Raw genomic sequence first — 26,137 nt, 5'->3', positions numbered from 1 at the left:
CTAATAATTTTTTTTTACATAGTAAACAAATAAAAATCTTGACAGTCTCGCTTTGAAAATTTAATTTGAATTGAATAATATTCTTTATTTTTCAATTTATAGACATCCTCTTTTCAAAGAGGTTAATTATATGGCTATAGATTATACATATATCTAACTTAATTTTAAGGTCACTTTTCATAGTCATTGAAAAGTGCAAAAATTACATCAATATTGCCTTTTTTCTACATCGTATTATTTGTGCTTATAAACAAGTTCTCACAAATATTCCTACGGTGAAATTTCAGCCATGTTGCTTGTACATATACAGTTCAATCGGCAGATTTTGTACTTTAAACTTATACCACAAGACTCCTTGACACCATGCTAAAACTGCTAAAAATACCGATTATATCGATTACTTAACCTTCATCCTGCACTAAAGACCCAAGGAATATATTTTCCATTTTTGTCTGCAGCTAGGTTGCCTTTGGTCAAACTTACACCTTAAATGATAGCAAAAAAAATAAAATAAATGATATATTCATGAGTGAAAATGAAAACATCGTGACATAATAAGAGACATGAACATTCACTTGTGGGCGATTTCTTCCTCTGTGGCAGTCACTGTTTAGTAGCTACAGTTCAGCTCTGATGACGACCCATTACAAACACAGTATTTCCTAGTTAGGGAAAGTGGAAGTCGAAACGGTACCAATTATTAACAGACAAAGGCAGCTAAAGTCTGAACAAGGGGCTCCAAGCAAAGTCTGTCTGTGTTTACTCGGCCTTTTCTAATTACATCATGAAATTTCACAATTTATGAAATATTTAGAAACAGATAAGGATAAAATTAATCAATGTTTTTACCCGAAGGTAGTGGGAACTCACTGGAGATTTTAATTACTTCTAGGTTAGGTGCATGCATGCATGAGTATCATTCCCGTGTACTTTAGACTGAAATAGATAAACTGATGTGCAGGTTTCCAATCAATCAAAAAAAGCTCCACACAATTAAACTTTTACATCTTAGTAAAAAAAATATAAAAAAAACAAGAAAGATTCAATGATGATTTTTTTCTGTTTTCTGTTTTCAGCTTATATAGTCAAAAATAAAACCCCTCAAAAAACAAAATAGATTCCTTGGATGATTTTTTCTGCAATAATTGAAAAATAAAATCCTTATAAGCTTTTAAAAAGTTTCTCTGAACTTTTAAAGACATTAGAAATTAATCAAAGCCATCTACCTACACACTACAATGTTATTGGCTCTCTATCCTGTTAAATGAAATTTTCAAGAAGTACAAATTTATTTTGTCACGTACATCAGATAAGTGAGCTGCCTAATGTTCCGGGTGAAATGGCATTTTTCTTGTCATTTGAATTTTAAAAACCTCCTCATCAAGTGTTATTTTAATGCCAATTTCCCCAATGGAATTAATTTATAATTACCATTTTGATTCATTTTCAAAGTTATAAAATTATGATTATTACTGTTATTTTGGTGAAAAAGAAAATTGAAATACATAATGACCAAACATATATATAATTCTTCTACCTGAAATCAATTATAAGAACATATTTTCAAAAAATATTAAAGGAAATTTTTTCAATTTTGTTTTCTGAAACTGGACAATTCTTCATTTTCATTTGAAAATTAAAAAATTAATTTACGTACTAAGTATATTCTTGTGACCAAGTGGAAAAAGGTAAAGGTATATCTATACATGCATCACATGTATAATTATAATGCATGCCACTTAGCTAGTGAAAAAACAAGACAGGTCAATATGATAAGGCTGTGTATTGAACAAATAAAGTTGATATAGCTCAATTACAAGCTGGCAATATCCAATATATTGGTTCTAGGTAAATGTTCTATTGGAAAGCTTTTTTCATAGCTATAAAAGCATGACATTTTGCTTTTTAATATGGGTATATTAGAGAACCTTTGTGCATTTTTTTTATTGTGTCTTATGATCAAATTGAAAACAGTTTTACTTACTCTGCTTTCTATGAAATCAGATATTATAGCTATAGCGTCGTAACTGTCATATATAGCATCTAATTGTGGAATTTATTGAAATATTCATCAATATGAAGTTACGATACACCGCGAAATATTGATACATTATGATATAAATATACTGATATATTGATTCATCCCTAATTCATGTATTTGAATGCATGCAACCTATAAGAACCTGCCGAGTTAAGTACTACTTCTCCAAAAGAAAATTATGAATCAGAATGCACATAATATCAGCATCGTGCATCTCTCATCATTCACAAAAATTTCAACAAAGTCCGTTTTTCATCAATCCATAGTACTGGTATTATTATTGATACTCATGAAAAATGATTTAAATTCTTCAGTCAAAAGTTAGCCCTAAATTATTTGCTTCAAACCAATGCATTCAAACAAGGTGAGATTAAAATTAACTTTGATTTATGATGATAAGAAGTATTTCATAATGAAATGCTTTGCCATTAAATGTTGGAGACAGTGATTTTTAAAACCTTTTCATATTGCCAACCCTTGCTCTTTTTACATTGATTAAAAACTGGTATTAAATCCCTGTAAATTTAACCACTGCAGATAACATTGAATTGTTAATCGATCCATGCAATGCATGGTTTAAACAAAAATTAACAAAGTCTTGGGAAAGCTTGTGATTAATGGATTCTAATACATGTATATATATAATTTCAAAAATACCAATCAGCATAGAAATTGCACAAAATGAATATAAAATGAAAGATTGAAGAAAATGTAACATGACATTTATTCTATAAAAAAATGTAACTTTTACACATGTGTAACCTTAGACACCTAATTTATGTACTTGAATTAAAAAAAAAAATTCTAAAATATCCGTCCCGATTTTACTAAGTAACTGATACAAGTAGGGGCACAGTGAATTAAAATTTCTAACTAAAATGAATGGTCCAAGTTCTCTTGGAGAAGCTGTACCCTTTATAGCAGAGTATGCATTATAACATTATATTTACATTTTCAAGAGTCTTTGCCTGTGATAACACTACGTATCGATTTTGTAGTATATAACCCATAACTTCAAATGACGCCAAATTGGGGCGCCAGCTGGGTTTGCTTATTTATATTTAAATATTTAATCGTACAATGGCTTAAAATTATATAAATATAAGAAATAAGAAATCATTCTTTGAATATTATGAGGTGATAATTTCGGTCGGGGCATGATCCAATCTATCATAAAGCCCTTCGAGCTTTCTTGGATTTAATCACGCCCCAACCGAATAATCACCTCATAATACTCAAAGAATGATTCCTTATTCCTTATTAAACAAAATAATTGAAAAACATTTTAATTAAATGTTTGCATTTACTGTAATAAAACTATACAACACATCGATAGTTCAAATAGCATAAAATTTTCAATCAAATTTTTTAATTTCATATCCCGATTTTTATGCAATATGGTATGTGTATTAAATCCCTGAAATGGATACTTACAAAAAACTAAGCATGACTCATATTTTTCCTAAAATATCAAATCGTCAATTTGCTACTTGAGGCCCATGTATAAGAACCCCCAAAAGGGCACTGCATGAATGCAGTCATTTAAATTGATTAACCTCTCTCATTGGTCAATTTTGCACATACTTAAGCTGGTGCTCTAAACTTAAGCTGGTACCCCTCACCTGCCTCTTGGACAATGAGTCTGTTTGTGAGTTGACCTGCACTCAATTTCTGTTCCCCATGCCTTGCCTCATGTTGGCAGCAAAAACCTGCCATTTTCCATCCATTCTGTGGTTTTTGCTTTTTCAAGAGTCAATGCCAGTTTCCTAAGCAGAAATTGGATTATGCTAACACTCAACCCAAGCAGCCATAATCCCAAATTTCTGGTTTAATTGTAACTTTCAAGCACAGCAGTTCCAGTCTACATTATAATAATCCTGAGTGGTAGTGGTCTGTTTCTCCTACTTCTGAATTCAATGCATATATCTATGCTTTTCCATCTTAGAGGTTATATAACATGATCAAAGCAATATGTGTTTAATTGAGTAATTATTGCCGCAAAAGAACTCTAATTAATAGTCTCAATTTTTGTAACATTGGCAATGACCTTGAGAATATAATCTGACCTTTGAGCTAGTTATTTAAATAGCTGTGAACTTTAACCTTCAAGTTTATTAAGAATAAAGTCATTTTGTAAATAAAATATTTCTGAGGTAAAACTTTGGCTGGAATTAGACAGACCAACCAAGAGACAGTTAAGAGACAATAATAAGGTTCCCATCTCATTCAATAAAAAACTTCAAAGTAGGGGGCACAATAAAAATATAATTCATTAATTTGCCATTCTTATTTCAATTCCTGTTGTAAAACACTTAAGACTTGTTTTTAATCAATTTTTACTCCCCCACCTATGTTTCTTTCCTAAGCAATTGCTAGTACTGAGAAATTTTCTCAATGGAGGAGTCGTTAACCAGAATCACAATGTTATAAGAGAACTTAATACCAATACCTGTTACAAAAAAGTAAACAATCAATTCTAGAAAATTAATAACACATACCTTCCTGAAATTCAAGACCTTGTGCATGTAATTATCATTTACAAGAAATCAACTAAAATGTACCTGATCGCTATTTTCTTTTCAAAGAGACAAAACCAAATCGAAGATCATGCCCCACTTTGACCTCTCTGTTTATTTCAATAGCGACTGACTTTAAAAACAAGTAATTTCTTTAATTATCACGTTTGTCTAGCGTTTAGGACATTACAAACAGAGGATTGCGACAGAATTGTCTTTGCGCTAACTGTAAAAGTGTAAAATGCTCTTAAACTAATGACTCCATCCTTTAATTCTCTTCCCATTAAAAATTTGTTCACCTTGTGCTAAATCAACATAATCTGCTATTTCTAATAAAATCAAACATTAGTTGGTGACAACAAAAGAAGATTAACAATCTGCTCTTTATTTTGGTTGGTTTGTTAAAATCTTAGGACTTCTCAGTCTGGTGAATTTTATTTCTATAGACAAAATTGGTTTAAATGATTTTCTTCATTACATGTATACTTATAATTTGAACATATATTAAAATGTTTACTTATAAAGTTATGATTATAAGTTGACCAAAGTGAAGTTCTGATAATTTTGGGCTCATTTCAATTAAAGTTGTACTGCATAGAGCAATTTTTAAGTTCTTTAGATGAATTCAAATGCCTACCCCATGAAAATATCACTTTGTTTCTTCAATTAGGTAATAACGAAGAAAAGTGGGTCTGACTCAATGTAGTTTACTCTTAACAAAGTTGACACCTAGTACCTTATTTGTCTAATTTTAAAAAATTAAGCTCTGAATTCCCACTTCAGATTTACTATTAGTCTATTTAGTGGTCAACTGTAACCAATTTTTGGGCTGTAATTTTCAACCACCTCAAAAAAATATACACCAGATTTCTACTGTAAGTGGGTTTTCACGCTAGACGATTTGACCAGAGTCGCCAGTAGACTTGTAAATTGCCCTGGTCTCCCATTGGTGGCCAGACTATAACTAGGGCTACTAACTCCAGGGTCCACGCAGGCTTAAACAGGGTAGGGAGTGAGGGTCTCTCCTAAAAACAATGACTCACTAACTCCTGCTGCTCGAGTGATAATGAAAAGTTGAAAACCTTTAGGTAATGAAATGAATAATAAAAAAACCACAATTGTGTAGTAACTTTACTATTTTGACAACATGTCCATGAAATTAAGATCTACCTGTGTGGTTTCAGCAGGAGTCGTAAACAACCAAGCGTTAATTAAACAGTTTGCAAACATCTCTGTCTGCATATGAATGAGTTATCAATTTGTCATCATTCATAACAATGCACCTATATACAACTGTTGTTTTACATACACGTGGGTCAACATCAGGGTTTATATAATACATTTATTCAATCAACATGCAACTGACGTCAAGATTAGACTAAGTAAATACTCATCTCAAATTCCGTCCACAAATGGTTCAGAGATACAAGTGATGGAAAATATTCGTTTAACGAGAGCTTTGGTACTGGGTGGGAGTAATTATTGCAGTACTTGCTATGGATTCCTTATAAGAAAAAAATTGACGCCTATGATCAGCTAAAGATCCAACTTAAGACACTTAATACTCCAACAAAAACATTTATACTGAATCACTTTCTTTGAACAGTCAGTACTTTAATCTAGCTCGACACAAAGGAAGATGCCAACATCAGAGGATATAAAATGTCATACAGTAATGGCTAGGATAGGTGGTTGGACCACACATAAAGCATGTGGTGCCTGGCGGGGGAGTTTATTGGACTGGTGGCCATGCGATATATTGGGACACCTCATCTCCATGGTCTGGGGTGTAGGAGCAAGGGTGGTTACTCTGATAAGGTGGGAGGAAAATAGCTGGCCTGAGTGACGGTTGGCTGTCAGAATTCTATGTAGGATGCTGAATGCTGAAGCCAACAACCCCCCCCCCCCCCCATTATACAGAAATTAAAAATGACAACAAATCAATTATAAAATTGAACAACCCTAACCTTTAACACTGCAGAATATGCCCTTAAAAAAAATAAACTTTATTTTTTATCAAAATTATGAGGCAATTTCATCAATGCAGTAACACTATATTCAGCATTTGCACTGAGGTCCAAAAATATTGAAATAGGAATCATAATCATTTTATTATTCAGAAATTTAATATAACACTAAGACCATTCTGCAGCATCGGATCACTCTCCATCTCCACTGAATGGTTCAGGACGAGTCGCCCAAAATTAAATTGAAATCACATTTTTTCCTCATATTACTCGAGAATATCAAGAATACTATTTTTCAAAAGCGTTCATATCAAATGCTTGCCACTTTCCCTGACTATTGTGTAACTTTTTAGCCCTGGGATTCATTGATCCTGTTTGTCTTTTCCATGTCATTGTCGGCAAGTGGTAGCTGGTGTCGTAAGTTGCACATCCGAACGAAGCATGTCACATAATCATAATGCACAAAAACACCCGGACTCGGCTGCTTGTTTTACAATAAAAGATTATATGTCTGTTTTTATAAGGTCGCCCAGATGAGCTTCGGTTCCAATTGAATATAGCATTAACTAAATGCATGCTCTAATCAAAATTCTTGTCAGGCAGAAAAACCAACAACATAAAGAATAATTTGTTTCTCTCCATTCAATAATGGCAATAAAATGATTGATCATCTTTCTTTAATATTCCTTTCTGCGTTGAGTTAAACAAACAAATAACAATCATACTATTCGATTGCATTGATTTAAATTATGTTATTAAGTTTCCAAGATCATTAAAATGGAGGCCAATGATAATATTATGGAGGAGTCAATAGGGTCATCCAAAAGCACATTACTCTCTGATTATGTAAATAGCCGAGATGGGTAAAATTTCTGGGGTGTTTTGTTAACGGCCCAAATCACATGCAGGTGATTTTTGGTGAAACAATCCATTGGTCTAAACTAGCTCACATTTCTTTCATTGAGCTTTCTTTTCTGAAATGTCCCATTACTGATGAGGCCATGAATAAATTACCTCCAAACAAAAGAGTTACTGAAATGGCCTCTTGCTACTGTTTAATCCCTGAAAACATTAAAAGCCTATCTAATATTGCTCTCTGATGCAAGTATGGAAAGGCTTTTTAATTAATATCTCTGCTCTTTTTCACTTCCAAGGTCAATCTTTTAAAATGATGACCTTGATTTCTCATTTCTTACTATTTCCAATTACAATATTTTCATCCTATCCTTGGCTATCCATTACCAACATCTGCCCTTTTAGCAACAAAAAACGCAGCATGCTTTTGATAGTAATTGCCTAACATGATCATTATTACTTGCATAAAGTGAATTTTCAAATAAATAGATAGATTTTTATTGAAGAAAAAACTAGCTATAATTTCCTCATATATTTTGATTTAAGTCAATGTAATTCATTTAACAAACAACATTGGTTCCCTAAGATGTAGAGTAAAAATTAATATTTGTGGATTCATGATTGTTAACCATTCTAAATCACCAACAAGAATTTAAACTCCCACTCCATCTGTTAATTAAATGCCAATATACACAGTAATTCACACTTAGTAGCATTAATCATTGATTGTTTATTGATGACTTATACAACTGTAAGTAGAATTATTCTATAAAATATCCAAATCTCATCCTTTGGGCATCTGTAGATATATAGGACCGATTTAATAGACAATAGCCACTAGAGACAATGGGCATTAACGGTTTTATCCGTCAGAAGTTACACTTTTTGTGGCCGCCCCTTAATCTTTTCTAGCAATTACCACCCTGCCACAAGACTGTATAGGTGATTTAATCCAACTCAGCCCCTGAAGCTAGTCTAGCCATACATGCAACCACAAAACACCAAAATCAGTAAAGGTTTACCACTAGATCCCCTACATGTACAGGGATAAGACCTAACAAACGGTACTACGGCAGCCAATAACAAGACCAGACAGAGTATACTTGTTGTGAATATACCCCGGGGGGACGGACTGAACTGAAGCAAGATAGGCAAGTTCGCTGCGACCAAGAAAACTTGTCTTAACCAGCAACAAATGGCGCAAACTAAAACAAAAATTCCCCACTTTTTTCAAGCACTGTTGGATATAACTGTCTGAAACACGTACAAGCTGTGCTACCCTTTTATCTGGTACATAACATACCCACATATGCAGCAGAGTTTCCCATTTATCAAATGGAGGAAAAGGGAATTACAGAGCAAACACCTTCAGTCCAGACAATATTTGATGGACGCAAGACCATTTTTTTCAGGTATAGTCCACTTTCTTTCTCTGACCTACTTGTACAATGTACATGTAGTAGTAACCCAATTTTGTAAATACCTGTAAAAATCATTGGTTCTGAATTTCCTGTGGATACTACCATGGATTCAGTCCAATGCCTCAACTTGGCCATTCTTTAAAAAAATGTTTGCTTGGAATTGCCGCATGGAGGTTTTGAAACCCAGTAGTGAGGATTTTTTTTTTTTTTTGTAAAAATTCCATGTAAAAAAAAAAGTTTTTATCTTTTGCTAATAAAATTTAATCAATCATTTTTTTATGAGATGGGAGGCAATTCCAAACAAACAATAATTTTAGTTTGGCCCTATCTATAGACACTTTTCTTAACTCAAATACTTACATCATTTGCTGTATATCATATAGGTACCAATTCTTAGTTGCAGTGGATTGACCTTTGGCCTCTGCAGTTTGACCATTCTGAGTCTGCCCAAAGGCTAAAGAGTCTTTACCAGACATATTTTCTTCCTAGAAAAATTTTTTAAAGAAATTTTAAAACTACAAACTTGTAAATTTTGTTAAAATGTCATAAATAATGGACAAACATGTTTTTATTACCTTAGAAAATCACAAATTTCATTCATAGTAAATATGTCTTTTCTATTCATAATGAGTCAAAAATATCCTTTTGTAAAACTATTCCAGCATATAAGTTTTTTGCAGTCAAATGTTTCAAAATACATTGTTTTATGATGATTATGTATTGTTTTAGGAAATATCCCATTGTAATATTTTGCTGTGTTGAAATTTGGACAACTACAAATAATCAATGCAATGTCAGCGATCCTTGTCTCACTCCTATCAAATGTAAAAAAAAAAAAAATAATGTAAACTAATGAAAACACTTGTTTTCTTCATCAATATGCAAAATTGTGACATAAATCAATTTATGTGACAGTTATTGTTGTGCTTGAAAAATATTTCTATCAAATTATAAAAGGCCAGTGACTCCTTTTAAAATGGACAACAACATTTTTTGAAAAAAGGTAATGAACTTTGCTGAAGTGGTTCAAAATTTTCAAAATTCAATTTTGACTATATACACATTAATTAATATGTAAAAAACACTCACTCAACTAAATAGCCTTATAAGGATATATATTTAGCAGTTACAGAAAACAAAGATATTTTAAACTAAACATTTAATTATCACCTTTACCAAATTGCATTTTCAGAAAGCTAGCTGAATCAAAAATGCATTTTATTAGGACATTTACCTTATTTTCCCTTGTTGTATCAAATATACATATATAAGAACACAACACTTACCAAAGGTTCTCTAAAAATGGAATCTTGTTTACCATCATAATCAGCCATTACAAAATTTTGTTTTTTGCATTGCTATTGAGTCACTGTGTAATATACCTTTATTTATGAATCAGACTAATATCAATGTATATTAGCCCTGTAAGCTGTATATATATGTTCATCATGTTTCTTCATCATCATAATAATCCTTCAACATTCCCCAGTATGTTAATGAACTGATATGACATAAGTTTGGCTTTCCACAAACCAATACCAGACCAACAACTTTACCACTATGGTTACAAAGGCTTTAATACTACCGGTGTCTATTCTCACTAAGTCTGCCATATTTAGCTTCAAGCTTTAATGTTTTGGGGGTTATATTTTCTTTAAAATCATAATTTCCAAATTGCCTATCAATATATAGTCAAATTATTTTACCTATTTAATATCACAATATTCTTTTCATCCCTAAGACATTAGAGACCCCCCCCCCCCCCCCAAAAAAAAAAAAAAAGAATTCTGATCCTCTAACACCCTTTCTCAAATCAGTCAAAAAAATTTTTTAAAAAAAGGCCATGCCATGAGAGTATCTTGTTTATCAACATCTGAATTCTGGTCAGTAACATCCTATTTTACCCTACCCACTTCCCAATTGATACCCTACATCTTGGACACATGTATTCGTTGAATATATTAGCTAAACCTTTTATATTGTGAGGAGTTTTTGTAAAAACACAAAGTGAGGAATGCAAATTATTTACTCTCCTACCTCCATATCACGACTTTATTTCCTGTCTCCACTATTTTGCAGCACACTATAAAAGTCTCTTTTCCTATAGAGTCACCTCCTATTGTTAGCCACTTAATTTGCTGGCAGAATAACTACGGTACTTCAATCTATTGCCTTGTGTTCTCTATACTCACGTCTTGCTATTTTCTATCCTTGTGAATTTACCAGTTAAAAGGCTCAATCAGTGAGGGAAACACACATCTTCAGTATCATCTACAACAGAAATTTTTTGAAGAACAATAAAAAGGAAATAATTTATGCTGAAATATTATATTAAAGTCATTAACTACAAGATATCTGCTATTTTCTAGCATGGTGAAAATTCATCTAACATGGGTTTTGTTAATGTTGATTTTTAAAAATTTATTTAAAAGAGAAAAAGGTAAAGCACTTTTTCGGATAACTTTAATTCAAGTTACTGGTGCTATTATCTACTTTTCAAAGAAGACTGAAAAATGATTTTCACATAAAAAATTAACATTGGCTATGCAGTGTTTATAAATACGGTATAGCTTAGATACTTTCTCATCAATTTCTGTTATGAGAAAAATAAAGCAAATAAATTTGTGTTTCTTGATCATGTTGATTTCATACAAAATCGTATTTCAGTCCATTAATTGTCCTACTGTCATATAAGCCATTCGAGACATTAAATGCGAGTAGAACTTCTAGGATTATGCGAACAACTTGATATAGTGTTTCACTGTGCAATATATCTAATTTTTGGTATACTTTTAAGGAGGCCTATTGCAGCATCATTAAGATTACCGGTACGGGTAATCTCCTTCTAATGAGAATGGTAATCGTTTCACAGAACTATTTACCTATGCAACTTTTATTTAGTCCTCTTTTATTTCTAAACAACATAATTCATCCAAAAAATACATTTTCTTAAATGCTTTACCAAACCAAAACACTTAAGTATTCAACTTTTATTATGAGGACAGTCCTTAATTAAACGAATTGGGAAAGTTAAAAATCCCTTTTTATTAATTAAGCCTTGATAAACCAAATGTTTTATGTCTCCGACTAAAAGCAGTGCAGGATGGCCAAGTCTTTCCTGTGACAGTCTTTGGCCCTCGGCCTGCTTGTCATTCCTGTGCACAGGGCGCAAGGAACCCGCATCTCCGAGATCCTCTTTTATTGTTTATGTGTTGATTAGTCGTTAGAGCTTCCCTTGCAAATCAGTTAGCCGCAAACCTTCTGGCCCTATGTCTGCGAAGAGACGTGTAATCCGTAACCTCGGTCACCACAATAATCATAATAATTATCACAATTAGTGCGATTATGCAGGATTCGGCGTTTGAATGTAAGTATAAACCAATTCCTTTAACTTCTATGTATTCAGTGAAATCCACTGCTCATCCTTCTTCACAAGTCAATTGAGAGATTTGTATAATATTTTTTTTTCTTGAGTTTATCTTTATTTATTTTTCGTAATGATATCATAAATATTGAGTTAATTCTCATAAAATCTAAGAAAACATACTGATGATAATAAAAAAGTTAAGGTAAATATTAAAAAAGTATTTTCAACAAAATTAAACTAAAAATTAAGCATTAATTGCATTATACAATCACCTTTTTAAATCTTGAAATAATCCCATGAAATTTAGTTTAAAACACATCTCTATAATTTAACATCTGATGCTTTTAGCATGAGGAAATTTGCTTTCCAATATCAAAAATGTTGGCCGAGCCAACATTATTCTTAAACATTTAAAAAAAAATGTTATTTCCTAAAATTTTGATTTTCTCTTAACATGATGCGATTAAATCATGGCTTCAAGCTTAAATTTGAAATGATACACCTGAGGTCTTTGACAGGTGTAACTTTCTGCTTCTTGAACACAGTTTACCATAAATAATTTTGACAACATATTACTGCCCTCTCACCATGACGATTATGAAACTATCTTAATCCATTTAAGATTGCTTGCATCTACGAAAAATACTTGGCATTCTTGAAAAAGTTTTGAGTTATGGTTTGCTTCGCATAAAAGATGTTTATTAATCTTCATGCCAAGTGCAATATAATTTCATTCATTTTACAATCATAATAAATAACACAAAAATAGGCACAAACATTTGAATTTTAATTAAGTTCATTCAAATTTTTACCAAATAAATTAACATTAAATTGTTACACAAATACGCAGAAAAATATTATTCTTATTATATATTCTACAGTATATATACCTACTTGGTCGAAAATAGCCATACACATCACTCATTTTGACATTGCAGGACTTTGGGTGCAAGTTCAGTAGCATTAAACCATAAACTTTTGTCATTCATTACTGTAGATCATTTCTTTTTTAAAGCGAGTACCTAATTCCACAATCTTGCTGTTTTGTTTCAAATTGCAAGAATATAAAAGAATATAAAATTGCGAATGCGTAACATTTATCCTAATTTCTTTTAGTTCTTGACTCTCAGAAAATAAAAGTGAGATTTTAAAATCCTCAAGGGTGTTTTTTTGTGATTTTACGTCAATATTAATTACATGCGTTTTATTAGGAATCTACATTCCCGTGGACTCAAGAAACAATTTGAAAATAATGGTAATCTGATTTATATTCAACACCAAAAAAAAGTGGATATGAATTTTTTTTTAACTATGACTATCATAAAATTTGGATAAGATAATAATCGTGTTTTTGAATGTCTTGCATGTAAATTTCATTATCTGTAGACCTCGACAGTTGAAGTCTTGTTTGAGTACTACTGATTTGCATATATTTCAATAATTAGTGTTTATTCTCCATTATAAATCACACTCTAATGAGTTGTTTATTTAATATTAATCAAGAACCTAACAATTAAAGCTTGTTCTACTTTGTTCCAATTACTTTATGCCTTGTTTTTTTTTAAGTTTACGTAAATATGAATCACGTAATTTTTAAAGTCATGTATATCATTCTCTATTCAAAATTAATTTCAATACTTTGAAAATGTTTTACTTACTTTTAGCATGAAAAGGCTGCATAATTTGATCTATAAGGGAAGAAATCAGTAGCTTCTGAATTTATACCAGCTGATATAAACTGGGTTGGGACAGTTTATGCTTTTAATGATAACGAAACCACAAAGTGGAAACTAAAAATGTGTTAGCTGTTCCAATCCAGTTTATATTTGAGGTATGAATTTTTTAAGTATCAAATTTCATTCCTTATAATTCAACTTTCTTTTGATAAGTACAGAAATTACGATGAATCGTGCTCCTAGTGTAAAAAAAATCTTGAAGTTACATAATGCAAATTAATCTTGTACAGTTCAATCCCAATCTTTGTGACATAGACAGCATCTACTGTAAAGGTGGTTATTTATGCATGGGGGAAATTTACCCTTGTTACGCGGTAAGTTTAAAACCCCGTAAAATACCCCAGTGCATATGGTAAAAAACTCTTAACTTTAAGGTGGTAAATCACGCATCCGTATATTTAACACCCACGCGTGTTGTTTGACCATAGAAAGCGCATACTAACCACCGGCACAAATAACCACATTTACAGTATGATGTCAGTATCCTCCAAATAAAATCCCTAAGAACTGTAAACTTCAAGCCTGAAAATGACAAGATTGGTGGATATAGGAAAAACGTATTATTTTCAAACTTGGCCTTTCAGAATTGCACTTTATAAAACATGTCAGTACTGCCCCTTATAAAAGATATCTCAATAGTTCAGTGAACAAAAACTTTCTGTTTCTGTTTCAAAATAATCGCAGAAGAGTTTTCTGAAATGCTCTTTTATTTTTCAAGACAATTAAAGACAAGATTTCTAAAATTTAACTCAGGTGATTACCTTCAGAAAAATATGCTGATACAAGTATAATCTTGATGATTGGCTTACCGGTACTTAATTGGAAACCATAAATGCACTTTTCATTTATTTTGGTTTAAGTAACTTACACATGAATCTGTGATGACTCCTCTGTGATAGATGCAGATTATAACATGGTCTGTCTGATCTTTGTTGACATATGTGATTACTGCAGAAATGGAAAGAACTGTTCGACGTGATTCTTCAAAACATGGTTTCCTTTCTAAAATGGAGAATAATATTATTAAATGCTATGACTAGGTCCAAACAAAGATTTTACTGTACATATTTATGGATAACTTATAGGGTCAAATATTGTTCTGCTTGGCATGTAACCTAGTTAGGGTGATTTAACCATGCATCGGACACATACCTTGGATCGGACAACTTTGTTTATAAATATACAAATAAATGTGCATGCGCTCATGTGTTGTTTCGTATATTCCTGAATTAGAACAAATGAACTTTATCATTATTAAGAATTTGACAGTCACATTGTCAAAGAAAGAGTATTATAGGGATCGTAAAATGACGTCAAATACGCCATTATTGAAAATTTAGTTACGAAGATTTTACACTAAAGCATTATTTGAATGTTGTGCGTTTGATTGTGAATTAGTGAAAATGCACTCTCTGCCTAAAATAACTAGAAAGAAGTAAGTTTTGAAACAAAATTTGATTAAAATAAGTCCAAGAAATTTGAACAATTAATGTCAAGGTCATTATTGCACCATATGTTCATTTCACCATGGATCGGACAAAAGTTAACCATGCATCGGACAGTTTTCACTGCATGATTTTTTCTAATAATATGGATATTATGTGCCCATTCCTTGTGATATACTTTAAATGTGAAGTAAAATAGAAATTTAAAAAATAATTGATACAAACATTTTCCTCAAACCACTTAAAAATCGAGTTTTACGGACAAACCCTTTTTAGTCCAAAGTTCCTGTAGGAGCTGGCACGATAAAGAACCCCTTATGATAAATATTCCTTTAAACAGAAGCACTAGTCTAAATTCCTATATGTAGATTTAAGGACTTACATTAAAAGAAATATGAATTGCAATTGAATAAATTAATATTTCCCAACCTTTGTATTTTTGCATTAAAACCAGAAAATGTTGTTATTTTTAATCTCTACTGTACTGCTATAGCTGTCCGATGCTTGGTAAATATTGTCCGATCCATGGTGAAATAGTTCAACGCTTCATTAATTTGCTTTATTTTCTACATTTTTAACAATTTCACAATTTTTTCTTCAATAATTAAGCAAGGGGAAAACCTGCAACTTTTAAAACAAGTTTTATTTATATTTGAACGATATTTGATGCGTGATCAAAGGGAAAAATCCAAAGGTGTCCGATGCATGGTGAAATCACCCTACTTTAAACATTAACAAAACATATTAAAGTAGGGGATCAGAATGGTCATTTATTGAGTATTTCATTTTTCATCACCTTGCAATGTTTTCTCAATGATAACTGTAAACCAACTTTTATTTCCTTGCAAAAACCGGCCTCATCTTTGCAAATATTTCTCGCTGCAAACTAGTCCTGTAATGTCTTGATCTGGTATCTTATTTTCCAAATCATCTAGATTGACGGCAGTGAGTAAAAGAACAGGCACAAATCTACATGTTTAATACATGCAGAGCCTGCATGTTGATGAAGATACACTGACATTCAGTGTCCAGTAATAATCAGCTTAACATTGGTAGCTGTGGTTCAAAGTCATGGCCACCTTGTGCCTGGCAAATATTTCCACAAGACCAAGTTTTGGTTTTTTGTGCATGTCTTTACATAAAGCAAAACATCCATATATTGCAAAATCTTACCTGTTAAAATGATGGAAAGTCTACATGTGTTTGATCAAAAACTGTGCCCTAAGGAAACCCAAGTAAGAACAATCAAACACAAAAATGACATTTTGTTATAATTGCATATAGTTCTGATAAATAAGTACAAAGGAATTATAACACAGAGTTCAGATATACAAGTTATAATATCTACAAGTAAAAGCCTGAATTTGGCCGTAAACAACCAGGTGTGTATAACTGGACTTGGTGCATACCTCCAGCCAGCTATTTATACATTTTGTCGTCCTGCTCAAGAGATTGTTTGCTATAGGCCGTGGGCTTTATAGACTAGGGGGCTGGTGGTGCCAGCCAAACTAACGGCCAGAACTCTGCTTGCCAAACCTTGACTGTTTTCGGAATGGTGACATTCTGCGTTTGATGACCATCATCTGCATGTGAGGGGTTACATACGCTACATGTCATGTTTAGTGTCCAAGAGACACCCAGACAGTGGCACAGTACCATACAGTGGATGATTATAATAAAACATCTTGCAGATTATGAGTCTCATCACCTGATTATTATCTCCCCCCCCCCTTCCCCTCAACAAACACTGTTGTGTCATGCATATCATTTCTTTCTTTTTCTTTCCTTAGAAAATATCAGCATCTGCCTATCTCATCAGGGTTTTTTCTGCTAATGATAATATGTAAATCATCTAGAATTCTATTGAATAAAAATGCCATTTGTATGGATACTACATTCCAGCAGCAATGGCTTAATGCTACTTCCTGCTAATACAGGAGATCTCAGATCTGATAAGATCTGCTCGTAATGACAATTAATTGGTTGTTAATATTAACTGATCTAAAATTCTGACATGCTTTTAAAAAAAATGTTGATATGAATTTCCATTAACATGCATCTTTGATTGTTGATCCTGCCAACTGCAATTTTTTTTTCCCAATTAAATACTGTATATTATGTTCTCTATATATTCACACCTGCAATGTTGAAATGATGTTTGCAAAACAATCTTTTAGAGCACAAAACTTCAAAGTTCAAAATTTATTGTTACATATGCTTTTAATATTAGCTCTTATTTCATAAATATGATTTTATTGCTTTGGGTCGTTGATGACTTATGGAAACAAAATGGACCCCACACCATTAAAATCAGGACAGCAGCCATATCTGACTAGGAACTGACAACTATTCTAATGCCCTGCTAATTAATCGAATCTGTTGTGGCTGTATAAATCTGCTATTTCATACCTTGTCATTAAATTTTGCAGCAAATCAGGAAATCATTAACAAGTAGGTTATGCATGTGACCTTGAGAAATTCGAATAGATAATAGACTTTTAATTTATGAAGTGTCTATACAACCTGCAAACATTCATGACACTCCTGGTTTTTTTTTATCTGTATTTTTTAAACCACTTCAAATTTGTTTTAATAGATCGAGAGGTGGCCGACTTAATTCTCTTGGCATGTGAAACTCATGCATGGTAAAGAAAACATCTGCTCTTATTTACCTTTGACTAGTGCTCTGCAAAACTTGGTCATCCCAAAAGAGTACTTATCAGGTTTTTTGAGAGGCAAAGAAATGATTTGAAATATATCATGATAAATAATCTCAGGTTTACTGAGGCTATTTCTTAAGTTTGACTTCCGATGCTTTATGCCAGCCTGTTCACCCGTCACAGAGCAGTTAACACAATATCATGTGATACCTTCGGATAATCCCCTCTCCCCGATTAACCACTATCAGACCAACCAGTCCCCTCAGTTTTGTACTATTAAAGCCCTGTGGTTCTGGCTTTGTTTGCCTTCAAATTTGATAATAGCTGCACCAGAACAACCTCCTAATCATGACTGGCAGGCTTCACATCTATACTGTTCACTCGATCTTACCGAAAAAAAAAATCAGACATTCTTATAGTGTCTATCATCAAAGGTCCATGTGTTTTCCCATTGATAAATATTAAATCTCAATATTTGTGGAACAATAACGGTAAGCCAAGAGTCATGAAACAAACCAACAGTCTCCTTTTGTTTTTTATTTTTTTATTATTTCTTATTTTTTACTGTAATAATTTCCTCTTTGCAATAAAACTAATATGAATATTTGCAGCTGCTTTTAATTATAATAAGTGGAAATGGAACCACATGAAAATTTATAATTTTCAAAAATCTTTTTCATCAAATCTGAAGAACATTTTTAAAAATCCAAAAATTGTTGAATGAGGTGATCAGGTGTTCATTACAAAATTAAATAATGATATCATAATTAACAACATTCACCTTTGAAAAAATGGAACTCATAATCAAACAAATATCGAAAATGACAAAATAACAATTATGACAACATAATGAACAAGTTAAACGGCAAACGAACCTGTCTTTTTTTCTAGTCGTTATCTCATCATCCAGAAATTACCACGTAAACTCGAACCCTGCAGCTGCAAAGAAATAGCATGAAAGCATTATCTTATGTCACTCCTCCAAATTCTAGAGGTCCCATTACAATATGATTACATTTCAAATCCAATAAAAAGGTTTCAATCCCTATAAACACTAAAAAAAAATTGACGAAGACATCTTACTGAGCATATGGCAATCAAATAATCTTTATCGGTGCTGTTAAGTATCACATCGATTGCTTTTATCAATCCTAAGTGGATTTAAACATTCACCGTGATATTTTAAATTTTATTATGATTATCAGAAAATAACTCTTTTTGAATGGTTATAAATAAATTTGATGGTTTTATCTATAGATTTAATACTTTGACAATCGCATATTGATCAAATTACACTAATGAAAGAAGAACATATGTTTGAAAAATAAAAAAGGATTATTGTCTAATTTGATATATATGCAAAGAAAAAGGCAATTTGAAGTGGATTTATAGCCTGCTTTTGTACTTTAAACATCACTTGACTTTTCATCGTATTCAGAATTTACATCACATGTTTTTTATATCACTCATCAAAGTCATTTGTTTCATCATGAAACTCTAACAAAACAACTCATTAAACTTTTGGTTTAAATGCGGCCTTTGTACTCGGTGTTATAAAGCTACCAGTCTCATCAGGCTACACCTTCAGCATAAAAAAAAAAAAATAGCAATTTGATAAATCACTTTTTTTTCAAACAAGGAAATCAAAAATTCACCTGTACGTCCACACGTTCAGTAAAAACATATCCGGCTTTATCTCGATAAATAACGAGCTCATCCTACTGTCAAATCATCTTTAAAATTTAATATATCTCCCCAGTTCATAAATCAACTTGATTAATTTAATTAATTACTTTCAATCTATCAATCGGGGATCAGCCCTGCATTGTTGTTTTTCGAAATTAGAAAAATAAAGTCGATCGTTAATGGTTGATGTAAACAATGAACCGAACAATTCCCGTCTTTAAATCAGCGAACTTATTTTTCTCTTTTGAGACAATTTAGGGATTGTTTCCCCCGAGGTAAAAATATACTGCACCAAATAAATCACCATTTTTTTTTTAGAAACATAAACACTTTAAGTAACTAAACTCAACAAATTTTTCTTTGATAACAATTTCATTCATTAAGCTAATTCTTAATAGGTATATGTTTATCCCACCACTTATTTCAATATAATGAACTCAAAATCAAACTATTAATTCAGCATACTCAATTTTTATCCTAAAGCATATAAATTTATCAATTTACTTAACTCCATACAAATATAGATTGATATTTGAAAACAACAAACAATGAAAAAAGGTATTTCAATTGATTTAAAATTTTGATTGATTATGAAGTAATTAACTGAAAACTTTTTAAGTCCTTCAGAAGGAAACCTAAAATCCCTGTATAAAGATGGTGTTAAATGCTCAAATTTTAAAGATTAAATACTTGTGTTTTTTTTCATTTTTAAAATTACTAAATGTTAGTTTATGGCCAAAATGTCAAAGTTCAAGGCAGATCTTTTGACCACCCAGCCCCCTTATTAGAAGACATACAATACGAATAATGCTTAAATGATAAAAAAAATATGAAAAGAAAATTGTTTTAAATCTAAATATTTTAATGACAACTAGTTAGTTCTAGATCAACTGTACTCCAGAAATATTGTACTTTAGATCTTCATTCTTCAGAAGTACAAGATATGGCAAGGTTTTTTGGCTAGCAGAATTGATTACAAAGATCATTAATATGATAATTTATTCAAAGAGTATAATATCAAAATCACCTTTCATTGGTAATCATCAATGAAAATTAAATCAGACCTACAGATTTGAAGTTTGCACCTTTTTTTGTTACAAGGTACTTTGTCATCTGGTCGTAAACACCTGCTGATCCGTTTCGAATTATCTCTTTCAGAACTTATTTATGCAATCATTAAGATTGCTATTCAAGGCCTTTGAACCAGTGTTTGCAATTTGTCTTATAATGCTTGTCAAGCTTCAAAGTTAGACTAATCACCTTTCCACTGCATGAATGACTATTTTAACCAAATAAAATTCAATTTTAGAAACTGTCAAAAACATTATTTGATTCACGGCTACAAATTATTAAATATCAAAAAAAAAAAAACAGAATTAAGAAGACTGCATGACAGTAGGTTAGGGGGAAGTTAGAATCTTGCAAATTCATTTGGGCATTGCTTATTTATGGTAAATTTTCTTAGAAAAATGACATTCTCTCAAAGCATGAAGTGTAATAATTGTTTGTTTAGTAGCATTATACTTGGAATATCTTTTTAAATCAATCAGAAAAAGCTGGATAAAATATTATGTGATAAAATTAAGCTATATAGTATGACTCTTTAACCTTTTCATATTCGCGACTTAAAAACTTACATATTTCAGGGGAGGGGGAAGGTTTTAAAAAAGCACTTTATCCATGACTTACAGAAACTTAAATGCACAAGTACCAATCATATAAGTACATGCATGTTTGCATCAATGTGAAGCTACAGTACTTTTTCAATTGTGATATGGTTAAGGTTTGTCTGGAATCTTTTATTTGGATGCAAATTCATATACCTATATACTATCAAAGTTACCATAGTAAATTAGAGAAAAATAATGTACTGTTTTATTAAATAATTAACTAAGGATTTAATGCAGATGACAGCAGACATGTGACCACATGTAGCAATGAAGTCATATAGGAGCAACTCTTGTGACCTAAAAATTATCAATAGAGGCAGTGCGATTGAAGACCCGGCCTAATATTGTCCTAATCTTCATAATCTTAAATTTTAAAGTCAATCAGTAGAACTTTTTTATATACCAGTAAAATATATTACGTCTACCTGTATAAAAACTTTTTAATTTTTAATAAGGCAATTCCCTTTGTAAGGCAGCAGTAGAAGTTTTAATGATAATTAACAATAAATCAAAAAAATACTTCATGTGAAGAATTCCAGATGTCTAAATGCATAAATATTGTACATGCAGAGGGATAAATTGGGTCACACACCTGGCATAAAGAAACTTAATTATCTGAGGTTTCCGAACTATTGTATGAGTAACTCGGGGAAAATTATCCAAATCTTCAATATGATGATAAATATAGCAAATAAGTGAAATGATATCAAAACTTGATCACTAGCTTTGAAAGCCAGACCCATTAAAAACCGAGTACTTCCTAACAGGGCCTCCTTACGCCATAGAAAACTTGTACGATACGTAAGTGAATTTACATACACATAAATATTTAACACAATACGACGCTCTCACATCAAACACCGATCTGACACTTCATCATAACTCAAAACTTGAAAAAAAGGAGCTGCAAAAAAGTGAATATAACTTTGTGGTAAACCAAAATTGACTCAGCACCTAATTCCATCTATATTTATAATGGCTGATCCTAATCCACAAAGGTTTTTTTTTTCTGGCTGAGTTACTGTGCACCCATTAACCACCGTAAAATCGGTCACTCCACTTTTTTTTATCTCCAAAGTTTGTGGAGAGACCATTTATACAGGTACCTTACAGCACAAGTGTACCTGTGGCACACCTGGATATTTCATTCAGGTGAAGTATCAAGGTAGAGAGAGAGAAGGAATAAAGAAAGACACCTTTAAACAGATACACAAACTCTACCTATTTCATTCATGCCTTTAATATAAGCTCAAGGTCCACTGAAAATCAACTGTTGCCAAATGTATCACCTTGAACTTTAACAAACCACAGGTATGCGAGGAATTCAGGGAATGCTCCTTTGTACCTGCTTTATGTAACACAAGTTTATAATTTGATCGGCTGAGTTGCTCTAACCTGTGTTTATACACCAAATTCTACCTTGATCTTGTTTGACCATAACATTCTCGCTCAAATGACAAACTAATTTCATTCTCGCAGTCTCTTTACAGTCATTAATCACATGTAGTCCAGAAACTCTCTTTTCTGGAATAGAGCAGACCTTATCTTTACAATTAATACAAGCATATTACGAAAAGAAAGAAAATTATCATCAATTCTAAGTCTGACACTTGGTCACTTAATGCATGGTCATAATTATACAACAATAAGAAAAGCATTGATTGGGTGGGTGGATATGAAAAAAAACCAAGCAGTTCTGAGTTTGGTGTATTGGTAAAAGATTTCTGTCTCGCTAGTAGAGATGTGGGTGATCGGAGACAGCAACACACAGACAGACAAATCAATGCATCTTAATCACATCCTGATATCGACTTCCTACTCCTAAGAACTACTGGAATTGTCAAGGGAATTGATAAACAGCATCTTGATTGATAAATACATGTGTTTACATCCTTATATCACCTTTTAGATTTTTAATTAACTACCGTAATTAAAAAAGAGGGAATCAAAAACATCTTTATCAATCAATAATTTCTTCCTTAGATCATCTTCCTACTCCTTAAGGAAGACAGTGATTAAAGAGGGAATTTAAAAACATCAACAGCCACCACCTTCTCACTGAAACATACTGCGACATGCACACAAAGGCTATATGGAAAACATTTATAAGTATCAGTACACCAAATGTGATCAGGATATTACTATGTATTAAGACAGTATCTAAATGCTTATGTTTAGAGATTGACATTTCAAAATCAGGTATATACCGGTAACTGGAAAATGGGATTTGTATCTACATGGAACAGGGATGATCTTTAAATTTACGTATGTTTTAAATATAGAATCACAGGAAATACTTTAAAATACAACAGACTAATGTACAGGACTGTGACCAGCACATAGCTAATACACATATTGCATATAGAAGAATAACCCCCACATTCTCTCTGTAACGTACGTATTATACCATAAAGTCAACAAGAGAAATGGGATCAGTGCATTACAACATGACTCCATCTTATTCGTATTTTTCTGCACTTCATCACACCAGATAACAAATACACACATTATATTTGATGGCTATATTACATACATTGACCCTTTTTTTTATAACAATTTCAAGGACTCCATCCAAACTTCAAAACATGGGGGTGTGAGCTCTCCTCTAGAGATGTGAGCCGGTGCGTTTTATCATGACTGTGTTACTCAAACACTGGGATGGTTCAGGAAAAATGGGGTCAACTTTTCATACTCCATTCATTCATGAAAAAGAAATGTATAAGAATACAGATTTTGTCATAATTTCACTACCATATTGAAAAATATTTCAATTTGGAAAACTGAAGCACCTGTGTAGCAATTCATGCATAAATGTTGTGTTAGGACTGAAAGTTTAGAATTTCATACAAAAGTACACAGGTATTCTGATCATGGTCTTTGATTTCATCCCAGCCAACTCTTTGTTCAAACAATATGGCTACTCAAGGAGGCAACTTCAAGCAATAGGTCTATCACTAATGGATCTATTTGCAACACCAGCTAATCCAAAATAGGGTACACCCTACTCTTCACAAGGCCATACTTTTGCCCAAAATAAACGGAATTAACTTCCTGTGAATCACAACTCTTTATGGCTATATTAAAGCCAGGCTGACAGCACCCTTAGATCCCCTATCGTACAAAGATTAATCTAGCAGGTGAAATTCCTGGTAGATATAAAGAGGTTTAATGAAAGAGAGTACACACTTCATTAAAGACAATCTATGATAGGCATCAAACACTTGATTTGTAACACATACATGTATGTCTAAGGGCAACCAGTTAAAGTCAGGGACCAGTTACTCAAGGTTTTTCAGTACACTCTTGAATACTGAGCCGTGTTGATGAAATATTTATCACATAGAGTTAATAAAAAGAGAATTTTCAATATACTCCAAATAATTTTCTTTAAACTTAATTTTACACATGATATTACACTGTAAATTATTCTTTTAATGTTGTAGTCTGTAAGGAAAAAGAACCTTTGAAATATATATTTAACCATTATTATGGCAAAACCATTATGAAGACGCCAAGGCATGACATGCCCCTCTGTATACTGTGAAAATCTTTCAGCTGTAGTAAATATATCAGCCACTTCAATAGGTGCTCAATTATCCCTGTAATGTCTGAGAATAAGAGCCTGCAGGTTGTGAATGGTTGTTCTGAGGTCCTCCCATTGAGGTCTCTACAACAACCACTGTGGCTTGTAGTCACCGAATTCTCCCTTAATGATCTACTATAACCCAAAATGTGGTCACCCAAAAACCACTGCTTGGAAAAAAGGGAACTTATGTCGGGTTCAATTCCCAGGATATATGTAAAAGACAACAAGCTGCTGCGGTTAAATTTCACCCTCATAACTCATATTTTATAATATTTGAGTCTGTGCCATTGCATTTTTCCATAAAATCTAGTCTCTCCTATGCGTAAATTACAAACAGACGAACAATGGGCTGCTGTGGTAATTTTACCCTCGGAACTTTTGATATTTCATATTGGTAGCATATTCTTTGAGTCTATATCATTGCATGTGTCCACAAAATCTGGAAGTCCCTGCTGTATGTATTTTACAGACAAGCAGACAAACAATGATGAGACTAGGCGTCTTCTTTTGTTGCTCTCTTAACATGCTGCACAGCATCATGGGTATTGATCCGCGATATCTTGACACAAGTTTATTCTCAAACTTAAAAAAAGATTATTAGCACAAAGAGAACAAAAAATCTATTTTCATCTTCAAATCAAAGCTAATGATCAATGGAAGCACAAGGTACAAAATACTGCAATGGTGGTCCAAGCTGTATACAGAGGATACATGCTATCAGTACATCTCCACTAGAATCAATAATGTACCGCAATATTGCGCCTTTGTGCATCTGCAAATATTCAAATAATATCAATGTATGACTCTAAAATAGCAAGCAATGCAAACAAAAATAACTGTCGCTATACATGTATTAATTTTTTTTTCTAACTTCTGTTCAATGCGAGTCAGGTTGATTGTTAAAAGTCTTTCAATAATTTCCACTGTGAAAGATATTCTGATCATTTTTTAACAGATTTTTAATTCCTCCCTTTTAGTCATCTCCTGTGGAGCTGCTAACAAATGTTTTGAAATGTCAGCTTCCCAGCATGTTTAACTGCAAACCTGATGAAAATGTCATCAACGTGACCAAGGAATTGTTCTGTCAAGAACAAGAGTCATGAAGAAGAAAAAATCCTGATTACTTACAGTAGGCACTGCTCTGCTCAGTGCTCAACATCGCTAGCTAGCAGTCAAAAGCCCACACA

General features: G+C 32.3%; 2 protein-coding genes across 16 annotated transcripts in view; one reads left to right on the top strand and one right to left on the bottom strand.

The window, feature by feature from the left end:
- Positions 1-26,137, top strand: part of LOC128185648 (runt-related transcription factor 1-like) — a 49,719-nt gene that overhangs the window by 1,637 nt on the left and 21,945 nt on the right. Inside the window, exon 1 of one of the 4 annotated variants that reach the window (XM_052855250.1) lies at positions 8,170-8,791. The exons of 1 other annotated variant lie outside the window; for it this stretch is intronic. In XM_052855250.1, coding sequence (XP_052711210.1) covers positions 8,689-8,791 — 103 coding nt within the window. In that variant the 5' untranslated portion in view covers positions 8,170-8,688. Of the gene's footprint in view, positions 1-8,169; positions 8,792-12,130; positions 12,168-26,137 lie in introns of those variants that run through there. 2 more of the 4 variants (XM_052855251.1, XM_052855254.1) reach the window with 2 other exon arrangements.
- Positions 1-26,137, bottom strand: part of LOC128185650 (transcription initiation protein SPT3 homolog) — a 71,883-nt gene that overhangs the window by 34,549 nt on the left and 11,197 nt on the right. For 8 of the 12 annotated variants that reach the window (XM_052855266.1, XM_052855260.1, XM_052855259.1 and 5 more), the window contains 4 exons: positions 18,884-18,947; positions 14,772-14,905; positions 10,993-11,071; positions 9,161-9,285 (listed from right to left, as the gene is read on the bottom strand). In XM_052855266.1, the coding sequence (XP_052711226.1) occupies positions 9,161-9,276 (116 nt within the window). In that variant the 5' untranslated portion in view covers positions 9,277-9,285; positions 10,993-11,071; positions 14,772-14,905; positions 18,884-18,947. Of the gene's footprint in view, positions 1-9,160; positions 9,286-10,837; positions 10,859-10,992; positions 11,072-13,825; positions 13,856-14,771; positions 14,906-16,521; positions 16,570-18,883; positions 18,948-26,137 lie in introns of those variants that run through there. The other 4 variants (XM_052855265.1, XM_052855267.1, XM_052855269.1 and 1 more) reach the window with 3 other exon arrangements.

Source organism: Crassostrea angulata, chromosome 5, assembly GCF_025612915.1.
Source record: "Crassostrea angulata isolate pt1a10 chromosome 5, ASM2561291v2, whole genome shotgun sequence".
In the NCBI taxonomy this organism is placed as follows: Eukaryota; Metazoa; Mollusca; class Bivalvia; order Ostreida; family Ostreidae; genus Magallana; species Magallana angulata.
Note: the sequence above shows the minus strand (reverse complement) of the source record. Positions and strands in the feature narration are given on the sequence as shown.